This window comes from Phoenix dactylifera, chromosome 15 (genome assembly GCF_009389715.1).
Source record: "Phoenix dactylifera cultivar Barhee BC4 chromosome 15, palm_55x_up_171113_PBpolish2nd_filt_p, whole genome shotgun sequence".
NCBI lineage: Eukaryota > Viridiplantae > Streptophyta > Magnoliopsida > Arecales > Arecaceae > Phoenix > Phoenix dactylifera.
In genome coordinates, this window is record NC_052406.1 from 2,700,923 (window position 1) to 2,713,401 (window position 12,479).

The window sequence follows — 12,479 nt, forward strand, 5'->3', positions numbered from 1 at the left end:
AAATGACTCTTTAACGTATCTAATAGGATAAGCAAAGGTAATTGAGAGGCATGGGACGGATCTTCTTTCAGTTCCCGCTTTTCGTCCTTGCTCCAATGGAGTGGAGACCATGTGCCAACTCACCTGCCTTTGATTCTGGCACAATTTTTACTTTCCTCCCAATATCTCATTGTCTACTTATAAAGGGTCTATGTTGCAAACTGTCATGTGGTCTACCAAACACTTATCTAAACAAAACACTTGGTCCATGCATGCAAAAGGATTGAGCTGGCCAGGATTCGACTATGGGTGCTAGCTGCTTTGAGCCTACTGGAACTCATTGGATTTTTTTATGTTTCACCGGTTATGAAAAGGTTGGGTTTTAGATGCATTGTGCTATCTGGGAGGGCTATATAAAGCTGTGCAATTGAGGCTAGAGAAGAGCATAAACAACCCATCCTATTTCCGGACCTTTTGAGGTGGTCTGAGAGCTGTTGGGGGTGGAAAGATGGTGGTCTTGGAGGTGGTTCTTGGGCTGGCTTTTGGGCTGCTGATTATTTTCAGTGGCTTGTTGAGATGGAATGAGGTGAGGTATAGGAAGAAGGGGCTGCCACCAGGGACTATGGGGTGGCCAGTGTTTGGGGAGACCACAGAGTTTCTGAAGCAAGGCCCCAACTTTATGAAGAACCAGAGAGCTAGGTGAGTTGAAGTGGGTGATGGTCTTTTGTGGATTCTGTGAACTTTCTTGTGGACCATGATGTGTTGTATTAGAAGATCCCTTCGAATGATTTTTATGTTTTTATTCTTGTATTTGAATTGGGGGTGCCTAGAGAAAGTTGTTCTTTCTTGCTTCGGTGCATGCAGTTCTTATTCTTTTCTCCTATGGTGTAGGCATTCTATGAGCAAACATTTTAGTTGGTAACTGTAAATTTTTGAGCTAAAGAAGAAACCTCTTTCTTGCATGGAAATATGAATATAGTATCCTTTCTCAAGCCTTTCTTGAGATAAATTCTCTCTGTCTGTCTGTCCGTCCGTCCCTGTCTGTCTATGTGTCTCTCTTGCTCTCTCGCTCTTCCTATGTAGAGTTTAAAGGTGGACTTCTGTTCTAGTGGTTTATACTAAAAACTAGTTTGTCTTATTATATTGAAGCTGTTCTTCCAGGATGAATGCCTGCTAAATGGAATTCCTAATTACTGTTGCAACTGATGGGTAGGTACTTACAAATTACGTTACTGTTCTTTTGGCTTCTCTTTTTCTGAAGCTACTAATGGGCCTTACCAACTGTATCCCTAGTTCAGATTATTTAGTTTATATATGTGAACATCCTTTTTATTCACAGAACGTGGCCTTTAAGACGAGTTGTTTTAGATGTCTGCAAGCATGAAATCTAAGCATGCCAATCATATATTTCTTCAGAACTTTTATGGCCAAAGTCTATGCATAGTTTCAAGAGCTCGATATCTTATTGGGAGGTAAGGTTCCTTTCACTTCAGTTTAAATTTACTTCAATTTGTTTTTGGCATTCACAGGTATGGGAATTTGTTTAAAACACACATATTGGGAAGTCCTACGGTAGTGTGCATGGATCCAGAGCTCAACAGATATATTCTTATGAATGAAGGGAAGGGCCTTGTTCCTGGTTATCCACAATCCATGCAGGATTTAATGGGTAAATGGAATATTTCAGCTGTTCATGGTTCTCTCCACAAGTCTATGAGGAGTGCTATGCTCAGTCTCATTGGTCCCAGTTTGATCAAAGACCAACTAATTTCAGAGATTGATGAATTCTTGAGATCCTACCTCAGCAACTGGAGTGGCAAAGTCATTGATATCCAGGAGAAAACCAAGGAGGTCGGTAGGACTACACCACCCAATTAAACAACAGAACTCTTTTAGCTCTAGAGATGGCTTTAGAAATCAGTACTCAATGTCTAGTTTTAACTTCAATAATCAAGAAAAAAAGGACCCCATGACACTGACACCACGTATAGAGACGGAGAGAAACATAGAGATTTGCGAAGCTACAGTCCAAGTGTCGTAGTCCTATTTCTGTTCTTGTTATGCTTTACAACTTTGCTTTGAGAGCTAGCAGCGAGACAAAACTCTAAAGAAATAAAAAAGAGAGACGTACTATGCTCACAGAAATTTGTCTGCAATGAAATTAACTAAAAGTTTGGAAAAAAATTGATGCTTTTTGCCCTTCATTTCCAGTTGTGGTGTCTCTCAGCCTTGAAGCTGATTGCTGGCATTGAAATTGGTCCACTTGCCAATGAACTCAAATCAGAGATCATGAACCTAGTTTTAGGAACTCTGTCTCTACCTATAAAATTTCCAGGTACAAATTACCGTCGCGGGATCCAGGTAACTTGGTTTTCTGCCAGCTCTCCTGATCTTTTTAACTGGTTGCTTGTGTTTCATACTAGTGGCCTTCTCCTGCAGGCAAGAAGGAAGATTGTAAGCATTTTGGAAAAATTAATTGAGGAAAGAATAGCCTCACCAAGCTTCCTGAACTATATGCTTGATTCCCTCCTGAGAAATGATGATGATGCGAAAGGAAAACTCAGTGATGATCAGATTATTGATCTGATCATCACCCTCGTCTATTCAGGGTTCGAAACCGTTTCTACCACTTCAATGATGGCTGTCAAGTACCTAAGTGAGCACCCAAGAGCTCTCGAAGAATTAAGAGTAAGAAAAACGTTGTGGTTCTAGTTATCCTTTCACTGTCTTACATTGTTTTGTTTTTAATTATGTGATTGTTTTGATTTCTAGAATGAGCAATTTGACATCAGAAAAGGGAAGTCACCTGAGGACACGTTGCAATGGAATGATTACAAATCTATGATTTTTACTCGTGCGGTTAGTAGATGAGTTCAACATGGGCTTTCGTTTAGCCTGTAATGTAGGCAGTGCATCAGTTTTATAAACCAGTCTTACGCTTCTTGTAGGTGATCTTTGAAACTTTGAGATTAGCCACAGTTGTTAACGGGGTGCTGAGGAGAACGACACAAGAAATGGAAATGAAAGGTTGGGCAAGCAACTGAATCGAGTATAGCTTTAATGTACTCTGGTTTTTGGTCTCAGAAACTAAAAAAAGGAACTGCTCTATTATATCCTTGAGGCGATTTTAAGCTTTTGTAGTGTTTTAGATCTTGCTCTTTTCTATTATATTCTACTGTTATCAGGATATATTATTCCGAAAGGATGGAGAATCTATGTGTACACAAGGGAGGTCAACTATGATCCTTTCATGTACCCTGAACCTTTGGCCTTCAATCCTTGGAGATGGCTGGTGAGCGAGCATGAGGCTTCCCACCGAAATTTTCTAGTTCTCATCTTATTTTCGATAAGCAACTTTTCTCCTATAAATCACAACTGAACTCTCATTTGAAATTAATGAAGCTTCACTCACTGATCTACCCTGTCACCAATAACAGGATAAGAACCTGGAGTCTCACCAATACTTCCTGGCATTCGGTGGAGGTGGCAGGCTGTGCCCGGGGAAGGAACTGGGGTTAGTAGAAATCGCAATGTTTCTTCATCACTTTGTGACTAAATACAGGTGTGGATCCATTATTTTGATTTTTAACTTCTCAGAAGTTCATATTCTTTGGCCCATTTACTTCTACTCCCTTTGGTTCCTCCTCCTTGATTGATCTTCTGTTGTTCTTGGGTTATGTTTTTTTTTCTGCGAGCGGGCTGTTTCTCTTCCTGTTATGGTCTTAACACTCTCCTTTTTATGATGTTTTTTTGCTTGGGATGGAGGAGAGCTTCCTGCCGTTGTGTTTTTTATTTTTCTTTTGGCACTGCATTGTTCCTACCCTGTTTTCTTTTCAGGGACTAGCCTTCTGTGGGCTGTTTCTCACCTTGTTTTCTGATTTCATTAGTTCAACGAAATGCAGGGTGGTTTATCGCTCAACTATAGTGCATATTATTTAGAATGAATCATAGACACATACATATGTTTGTATACGTACATATGTACATTATATGTACGTACGTACATATGTATATATGTATGTATAGAGACACTATTTAATGACCACGAGTGAGGGTTGATCTTTAGTTTTTCCAGCTCCCGAACTGTAGTACATTAAACCATAAAATAAAGTGCTTGTAGTACATTCTTATAAATAGATATGCTGTAATAAGTGTAATTAAACAGGTCTTAATCTTCTTTCTTCAATAGTTTTCTTCACCTTCCATCTTAATAATGAACAAATCACTTGGCCTCATTTTCCAATGCTGCTTCTATCAAATTCTGATCTCTCTCTCTCTCTCTCTCTCTCTCTCTTTTGTGAGAACGAATTCGAGTCATTTATGCCTATTTACCTTTGCGAACTCTCTGTTCATTTATCATAGCCTTCTCTTCTTTTTTTTTTTTGAGAAATGTGTTAATTTATCATATCATTCCATGGATGTCATTGCTGCAGATGGGAAGAAGTTGGAGGTGACAGATTACTGAAATTTCCAAGAGTTGAAGCACCTAACGGGCTGCATATCCGGATATGGGATTACTGAAGTCATATTATATACAGAGTTAGAAATGTTTACTCACAAATGAGCCAAGGCAAATGTCTGCCAATCTTTTGTAGCTGAATCAGCAAGAAAATAAAACTACCATCATACCTGAATCTTCTTTTCTTCCTATCTGCACAACGAAATGTGTCATTGGGAGCTAAACAAAACAATGGTAATCTTACAGCACATATGGGCAGGATTTTTTTCCAGACACAACATCGAAGGTTGCGGATGAACATGTCCCAACCTTGCTACATATTGGCAGGACTTTCTTGGTGCTCTTGTCCCACCATAAGCCTTTTAAACTATTAGGCCTGCCTTACTAAAGAAGAACCAAAGCCATTTGCTAAAGAGGCGATTGATGAGATATTTTGGCTATTTCAAGTTGGTTCTGCATAAAAAGATTATCCTAAGTGTGGCCAACCACATGATGTAATATTCTTCGGTGATCGAGGTCTTGCATAAGTGATGTCTGAAGGGAAAAAAAAATCCCATAATGCACCTGCTTCCATGATCTTGCCAGACCTTTGTATTGGGCTTGGTGGAAAGACAATGCTTTGAAAGTAGGCTGGAGGGATTAATGCAATCCTCCTGCAAGTGATCATCTAAGTGTTTCCTAAACCTTTAGATCCCATGTCCATGTGTCAATAACTTTAGTCTGCAATTACACAATTCCAATCCCCAAGCATGCAAGAAGTACTGCTTTTATATACATACCTACGTATGTGTGTATTATCAATCCTAAGAATTCCTTCATAGAAGAAAGATGTATGAGTGCTTTTATTCCTCATGCCTGGCTTTCTTTGTCACACCTCAGATCAGGCATCCAAGTCCGAAATGCGACATGGCTGCACATTTTTTAGAGCAGATCCCTAGAGAATATGCTAGGCCTCAAAATTTATCACAACTTCAATATCTGTGAAACAAAATGATCTCATTTTATGACAGATAACAAAATTGTTCCAATTACAAAATTTAATCTTTCAACCAATATCAGTGATGTTTTATCTAATCATCTACTCCATCTATGATTTCAACCATAGCCATATGCTATGCAATCTACAACTCTGAAAAAGAGATAGAGGAAGGAAGTTGTGAGCTTTATAATCCGTATCCCAAATTACATACCATAAGTAATAAGAAAATAATCAATTAATAATGCTAGATAAATGAATATTGTATCAATAGTCAAAAAAACTCATAAATAACATGCACATAAGTTCTCATGATCATCTTTTCAAAGAAGTGTGTGTGTGTGTGTGTATATATCATATATAACCAATTGTTTAACAACAATTTTTTTATGTCATGTTATTCGTTTCTCATTAACTTGATTTCCTGCTTCTTATCAAATTTTTTTCGGGCTTTGCACTAACTAAGATCATAACTCAGTCCAAGACTGATACCGTACTATGTTATAGCCTGTGGTGGTTATCTAACCCACGTTATAGCCCGAGGTGACTATCAAATCCCCCGTTATAGCCCGTAGTTATTATAAAATCCCATGTTATAGCCCGGGGTGGCTATCCAACCCATGTTATAGCTTGTGGTGGCTATTAAAATCCCACATTATAGCCTCGTGGTTGCTTTCCATGTGTCAGCCCATGGCGTTATGACGAAGTTAGTCCAAATTATATCTTATCGGTTTGATTTACAAGTTACTCTTGTCAAATCAATTATCATATATACAATGAATTTCTCTCAAATTCAAGATATCTTTGTTTATATAATCATGTGCTCAACATGTGATACGTATAATAACTATACAAATATATTTGTACTGAAAATTATTTAAAAATATATCGTCACATGCCAAACTGATACAAATCTCGCAATGTAAATCCAGCGATACAAATTAATAAACATATATATATATATATATATATATATATATATATATATATATATATATATATATATATATATATATATGGTGATTCAAGTGTATGAATTCTTACCAAGACTGACTAACACAATGATCATTGACTCGCTTCAGGATCTACGAGCTAGAGTACAGAGTATCCCGATCAGAATCTTCTTATATAGATGACTCTCCCTCTACAGAATCAAATTTGAATATTAAAAAAAATTAAACAGTGGACTAGTAATCTAGACTGCCTACCGACATCCTCTAGGAGTCCATCACACGGTCCTCCGAGTCCCTGTCACCACCTACCTGAGTCAACTAAAGAGAAAAAGACACCAAGAGAGAGAGAAAGAGGAAGAAGAAAGAGAGAGAAATTGGAGCGAAAAAATAAAGAGAGGAGAGAGAAAGAGAGAAGAGGGGAGAAGAGAGAGAAATCCTCTCTCTCCTCTCTTCACGAATGGGGAGGCTCGTCCTCCCCTTCTCCTTTCCTTTTCCCCCTTTTCTCTATAGGTCCAAGGGGGTAACCATGGCGGCCCAACCCCCACTCGTTGATGGCCATAGCCCCGGCCAAACTAGCAGTTGGCGGTGGCTAAGCTTGGAGGAAGAAGAAGGTGAAACAGGGACTACCCTGTTCTATGCATTCCAGCAGCTCGTCGGCCCTAGATCAAGCAGTGGCGACAACGATGAAGCTGAAAAACCAAGAGGAAGAAGAAGCTTGACCCATTACCTCAGTCCGACGGAGTTTCGGCGGCATTTCCAACAAGGAACCAATGAGGAGATTTGGAGAAGCTTAGGATTCACAGCTATATCTTGAGAGATTGGTGATAAAATTCAGCAGAGGAGGAGGGTTAAATAGATGAAGCCCCCGAGTTCTAGATGAACTCAGATGTTCTTCGATCCTGCCAAAATTGGAAGAGAAAAAAGACTCTGGTTTGGAGTCTTCTTCTCTTTCTCCTACTACAACAGAGTATGCTCTGGCTAATGGGCTTATTCTTCTCAGGCAACCCATTAGCCCTTGTTTCTCGGGCTGGGCTCGGTCACTTCGGGCCGGCCCACGAGCCCAAAATTTGGGTTATTACATTTTTTGTCTATAGAAACCAGCCAGCCATAGGCTAAGAAGACCTATCAAACTTGAAGTGACCCAAAATTTATGCGAGGACTGAAGCCATTAACCTGTGATCCATTAAAAGTGTTGTTAATTTTGGGATATATTGCTTTTTAACTTTTTTGGTTGTAGTCGTGCTAGAACAGTGTGAATTACCCAACTTGACAAAAGAAAAAGGGGGGAGGTTGATAATTTCCAAATAAACTAAATGTGATAAATGAAAAATAGATTGGTGAACCAAAGGATCCCATTTATAAAAGGTAATAAAAATCCAGCCATTATAATATGGATATGAATTCTCTTGTAAATGAATAAGCACAATGAAATTGGGTTGATCCAGCATATTGATTTCATCACTTACTATCTCAATTATTCATTTTGTTTTTTGTAACTAAAATCTTGAAATTTAGCTCATAATTCATAGTATTAAGACCCAAATGTGTTTTGCTGCCTCTGCATGCAGCCCATCCATGTTTAGCTTCTACCCATGCACTGAACTTGGCTAGTTCATGTCAATGTGCTCATCACCATCTGAGCATCCCATCACCCAATCTTTGAACCTTGAACTCAGCCTTGGAAACCTGAAACCCAATCAGGGCCCAATATACTGCCTCGCATGACCCTTTGTCACTGACACTAATAAGCTCATGGTCAGATCACATATAGGTAGGGGTCGCAAAATCTGACCTAGACCCGCCAACCACCATGAACCCAGGCTTACATGGGGCCTTTTTGTACTTAGGTTGGTTCCTGGTTGACCCAAAATCAACTCAGTTATAAAAAGATAGGTTTCGGTTCAGTCCCCAGGACCTGACAAACTTGCCAGGTCAAGTTTCTAATTTTTTAAATATGATTTAGTTTACCTTTTCAAAAAAAAAAAAAAAAAAGTTTATGAAGAATCGCAGGATCAATAACCATAGCACCACAGAGTACAGCAGAATTCTCAGGTACTGTCTATTGATAGGATGGGCCATGGGGTCTGAGGATATGAGATTGTATTTTAAGCAAATTTTATTTTTAATTATTTAATAACTATCACATATCCTAAATTTTTAAGTTTATTGTAATTGTAATAATATATTTGAAGTTAAATTTGATTTTTTTTTTTATTTGCGATCTTTGAGTATGATGATTTTTTTTTTTCAGTTGTATGTAGGATTGATGAATGGAAATTTAAATAGGTTAATATGCGGGTATAGGTTTATATAAAATAAATAAATAGGTTAATATCAAAAATTTTCGATCGAAACCTAAGCCGATCCGATATATTGCCTCTGCTACATATAGGCCTTAATGGATCTTGGATTGGCTAGAAGTCAAAGATGAAATATGGGTTTGGCTTGAAAAAATAAAGCACAAACTTTCTGGTTGGTAACTTTCCGTTGAACAAGTTTTTCTTCAATAAAGCCAAAATAAGGCAATAGTCCACCTAATCCCAATGTCATGGTCCCAATGAGCTTTCCACAGCCTTGTCTCAGTCCATCTTGAAGGCACTCCTTGCTACTTGCTAGTAACTAGGACTGTTGAATTTGAGAGATGCTTGCTCGTTAGCTCTTTTCAATTGAAAATCTGAGTCAAATTTAGCTTGCATGATTAGTACATGAGCAGAGCTAGAACTAAGCTTGGTTCGCTCGGGCCCAATTCAGCTAAGCTAGAAACTTATTTATATAAACAATTTATGCATATTAACTATTATTTTATAATTATCGTATATAAATTCGACTATATACTTTATATTAATTATTTGAAAATAGAGTTAGTGATTTTAAAATCAACGATATACTATTGAAATTGAAGATCCAAATAATTGAATATGATCTCTACTACAATAAAATGCTTAGAAACTAAAATTATATATTTTGGTAGTCTTTAATCTATACAACAAGTTAGTACAAAATAAATAGTATCAATTATGCTAATAGAAGAAAATAATTATAGGATTATGTGTGTGTGTATATATTGAACAAATATTTGAGATGTTGTTTGATTAAGTATCTGCCCATGGACATAGGTCAACAGAATGAACCATATAAATATTATGTTCTTATTCTTTTTTTTTCTTCTTATTTTGTTATTATTCCTACCTGACGTAATATTACTAAACATAAAACGAGTTTTACTATCATGGAGTTATGTTGATTCTAATTATTGACATTATATTTCCTTTTTCCTCTTTTGTGAAGAAATGTACTTTTTTCATTGAGTTCATATAACACAAACTGGCGCTGCCAAGAACATGAACTATAGTTTCATTGTTATCTAAAGATCTGCTAAGATTAGACAAAATCCACAAAGATTACATTAAAAACAACCCAATCCAATTCAACCTTAGCCCTATCTTGCCGTTCTTGACAACTTAGAAACCATGAAATTGAACCCAAAGCATCAGAAAGCCAAGCTCCAAAAAAATCATTCTTCACCTTTATTAATACATCAACTTATAACAGCAGAAAAGGATCCAAGTCGACGTGTTGTTACTCGTTTTCAACCTCCACACTCCAGAGCTGAGCTGTGCTTATTCTCTTCTAATTTTTTTTTCTCTGTCCAAAGCCACACATTTGATGATGCACACAAAGTACTATATATTTATTTATTTATTTATTTATTTATTTATTCTGCCGGCCTCTTTCCATGCTCCGATATCGTAGCCTCGGCTATGCTCCCATCATCTTAATTCTTCACGCCTTGCATGGGGACAAACGTTCTTGGAGTGAGACCAACCTTTTGATCACACCTAATTCATACTTTAGGAACACTCACATGAGCTCCATCTCTCACTAATGGCTCCTTTCCTCTCCCTAACAGCTCACTGCCATTTTAATGAAGTCTGCTTCCAGATGGAGTGTGTCTTAAGAACTCCTGCAAAATCTCCAGGGAATCAGATAGCTGAACAGCTCTCCAATGGAACCATAAGTATTTGCAGCAAGACCAATTTGTAAAATCTTTTCATTACTCCCCCTCTCATTGTGTTAAATGCACAAGAATATTTGGCTTTCTACTACTCAAGCTTATGATAGATCCTTTCTGTAATTAGGATAGAACTTCTGATAAAAAAAACCTACCAAGACCTAAAGTCCAAACTGCAGACACTTTTCTCCAAGAAATTAGACTGTTGAGGTAATAAGGAAACACTTTTTAAGTCAAGAACATGCCGTGCTTCTGCCTTGGAAGTCAGGAACCATATTTGAGCTAGCAATACAAGTTAATCACGAAACACGAGTCAAGAAAGTAGAACAAACTAGTCTCAATTCTCCCACGATCCTTCCATGGAAGATCTTCACCTAAAAGAATAAGAAATCCCCACTTTCCAGGACTTGTTCTGAACCCATCCAAAGTCCGGTCCATGTCAGACCGGCCGGCCGACGAGTCAGCTTCCAGGGAACCACAGCTCATGCAATTTTTCACCGTGACGGTGAACTTACCGCTCTTATTCTCCGCTTGCCGGCAGGCGGAACGGAATATCGTATTCCGCCACGCCGCGATTAGCGGCTTCTCACGCGGCCCGCGTGATCCGAGCCCCCGAGCCGCCACGGACGGTTCAGATTCTAATTTAAAACATCTAACGGTTGAGAGGCCGTTTCCTGGCCGCCGTGGAGTCGTGTTAGGGATATCGTCCTTGTACGACCCTAGATCCAGCCTGCTCCGGTGAGATGGAAAGGAGTGAACGCACACTACCGTTTCCTCCAAAAGTCCGCCCCGTGTATTGAAGTCCGCCATGCTCTGTTTTTACGATGGGACTTTGCATGTTTTATATATAAAATCTAGATGCCTATGCATATATACTCTTTATTATCTAACTATATAAATGAGATAAGGTAACAAAAGATAAAAAAGAATCAATTAATGCATAACGAGCATTAAGATTAGCATAATATTGTCAAGAATAAATTTTCTTCAAAATTTTAAAATAATATATAATTCTAACTAAAATATTATAGTATATATTTATTATAGAAATTTAATGAAGTAGTCAGTGCATGAAATAGGCAGCGCACTAAACAATCTCACATCACCCACTTAAGATAATTGAGAGGAAAAATACATGCTCTTTAGTTAAAATAATTTTTTTTTTGTTAGCTTGCTAATTTTCTTCTTTATTTAAAATATCGATAATTTTGGCAAAAATTTTAAAACTTTTTATCTAAAATGTTAACAGAACCTAAAGTAGAATATGATAAAATTTAAAATTATCGTCTTCTAATACAGTATATGTATAGTAGATTTCAGCAATAATTATACAAAATATCAAAAAAAATAAAAAATTTAACTGAGAATTTTTCTTTCACCATCAGTATTTTATGTGCAATCAATACAATAGTTAAGTTAATATTTTGCACATAATTTTATCAATTTATGTATATAGTTTTGCCTAAATATAAAATAATTGAAATAAAAGAGCAGGCACAAAATCTTCAATCAAGATGAGGTTTATATAATGGCACTTAATGCATGGCAGATATTAATTAGTTTTTTTTTAGTGAAAACGGCATTTCACATAGCTCTAACTTGAGTACATCCAGCCATATCAAAAGAAAGCAAAAAGTAAAAGGTGGGAGGAATATCTCCTACAGATGTCCATATGATCTCTCCGGAGTGCCGGGCAACAAATAAGGCAACCCAGTCTGCTACACTGTTCGCGTCCCGAAAAACATGTGAAACCTGAAAATCGCTCGGCTCCTGAGCCAATCGCCGAATCTCACAAATGAGAGGATGACCATCACTATATCTATCCACTCCCCGAATCCAATCGATCACCACAGAGGAATCTCCCTCAAGACATATATGCTCAGCACGAAGTACTCGCCTCGCATAGGATATACCCTCTCAGGCTGCCTGCAACTCTGCCCCAACTGCTGTAAGTCCCGGTGTACGACGCCCACCAGCTGCAATCAACCTACCCAGATGGTCTCTGATGACAAAGCCAACTCCTCCTGACACCCCGTCCACCGACATATTACCATCAAAGTTCACTTTGAGATGACCAAGGGGTGGGGGTACCCAAGATAC

At 37.9% G+C, this 12,479-nt stretch overlaps 1 protein-coding gene across 3 annotated transcripts; it reads left to right on the top strand.

Moving 5' to 3' along the window:
- Positions 1-384: 384 nt before the first annotated feature.
- Positions 385-4,623, top strand: LOC103704209 (cytochrome P450 85A1-like). Of its 3 annotated transcripts, none has more exons than XM_026803489.2 (9): positions 385-678; positions 1,509-1,830; positions 2,191-2,340; positions 2,419-2,667; positions 2,752-2,838; positions 2,928-3,006; positions 3,165-3,271; positions 3,417-3,493; positions 4,413-4,623. In XM_026803489.2, exons 1-9 carry the CDS (start codon positions 488-490, stop codon positions 4,498-4,500), a joined length of 1,350 nt encoding a protein of 449 aa, XP_026659290.1. In that variant the 5' UTR covers positions 385-487; the 3' UTR covers positions 4,501-4,623. The 3 variants fall into 3 exon arrangements, with proteins under 3 accessions (XP_026659290.1, XP_017697553.1, XP_008785627.1); XM_008787405.4 differs by having other exon boundaries at positions 398-678; positions 3,417-3,541; XM_017842064.3 differs by lacking the exon at positions 2,191-2,340 and having other exon boundaries at positions 396-678; positions 3,417-3,541.
- The last annotated feature ends 7,856 nt before the right edge of the window (positions 4,624-12,479 follow it).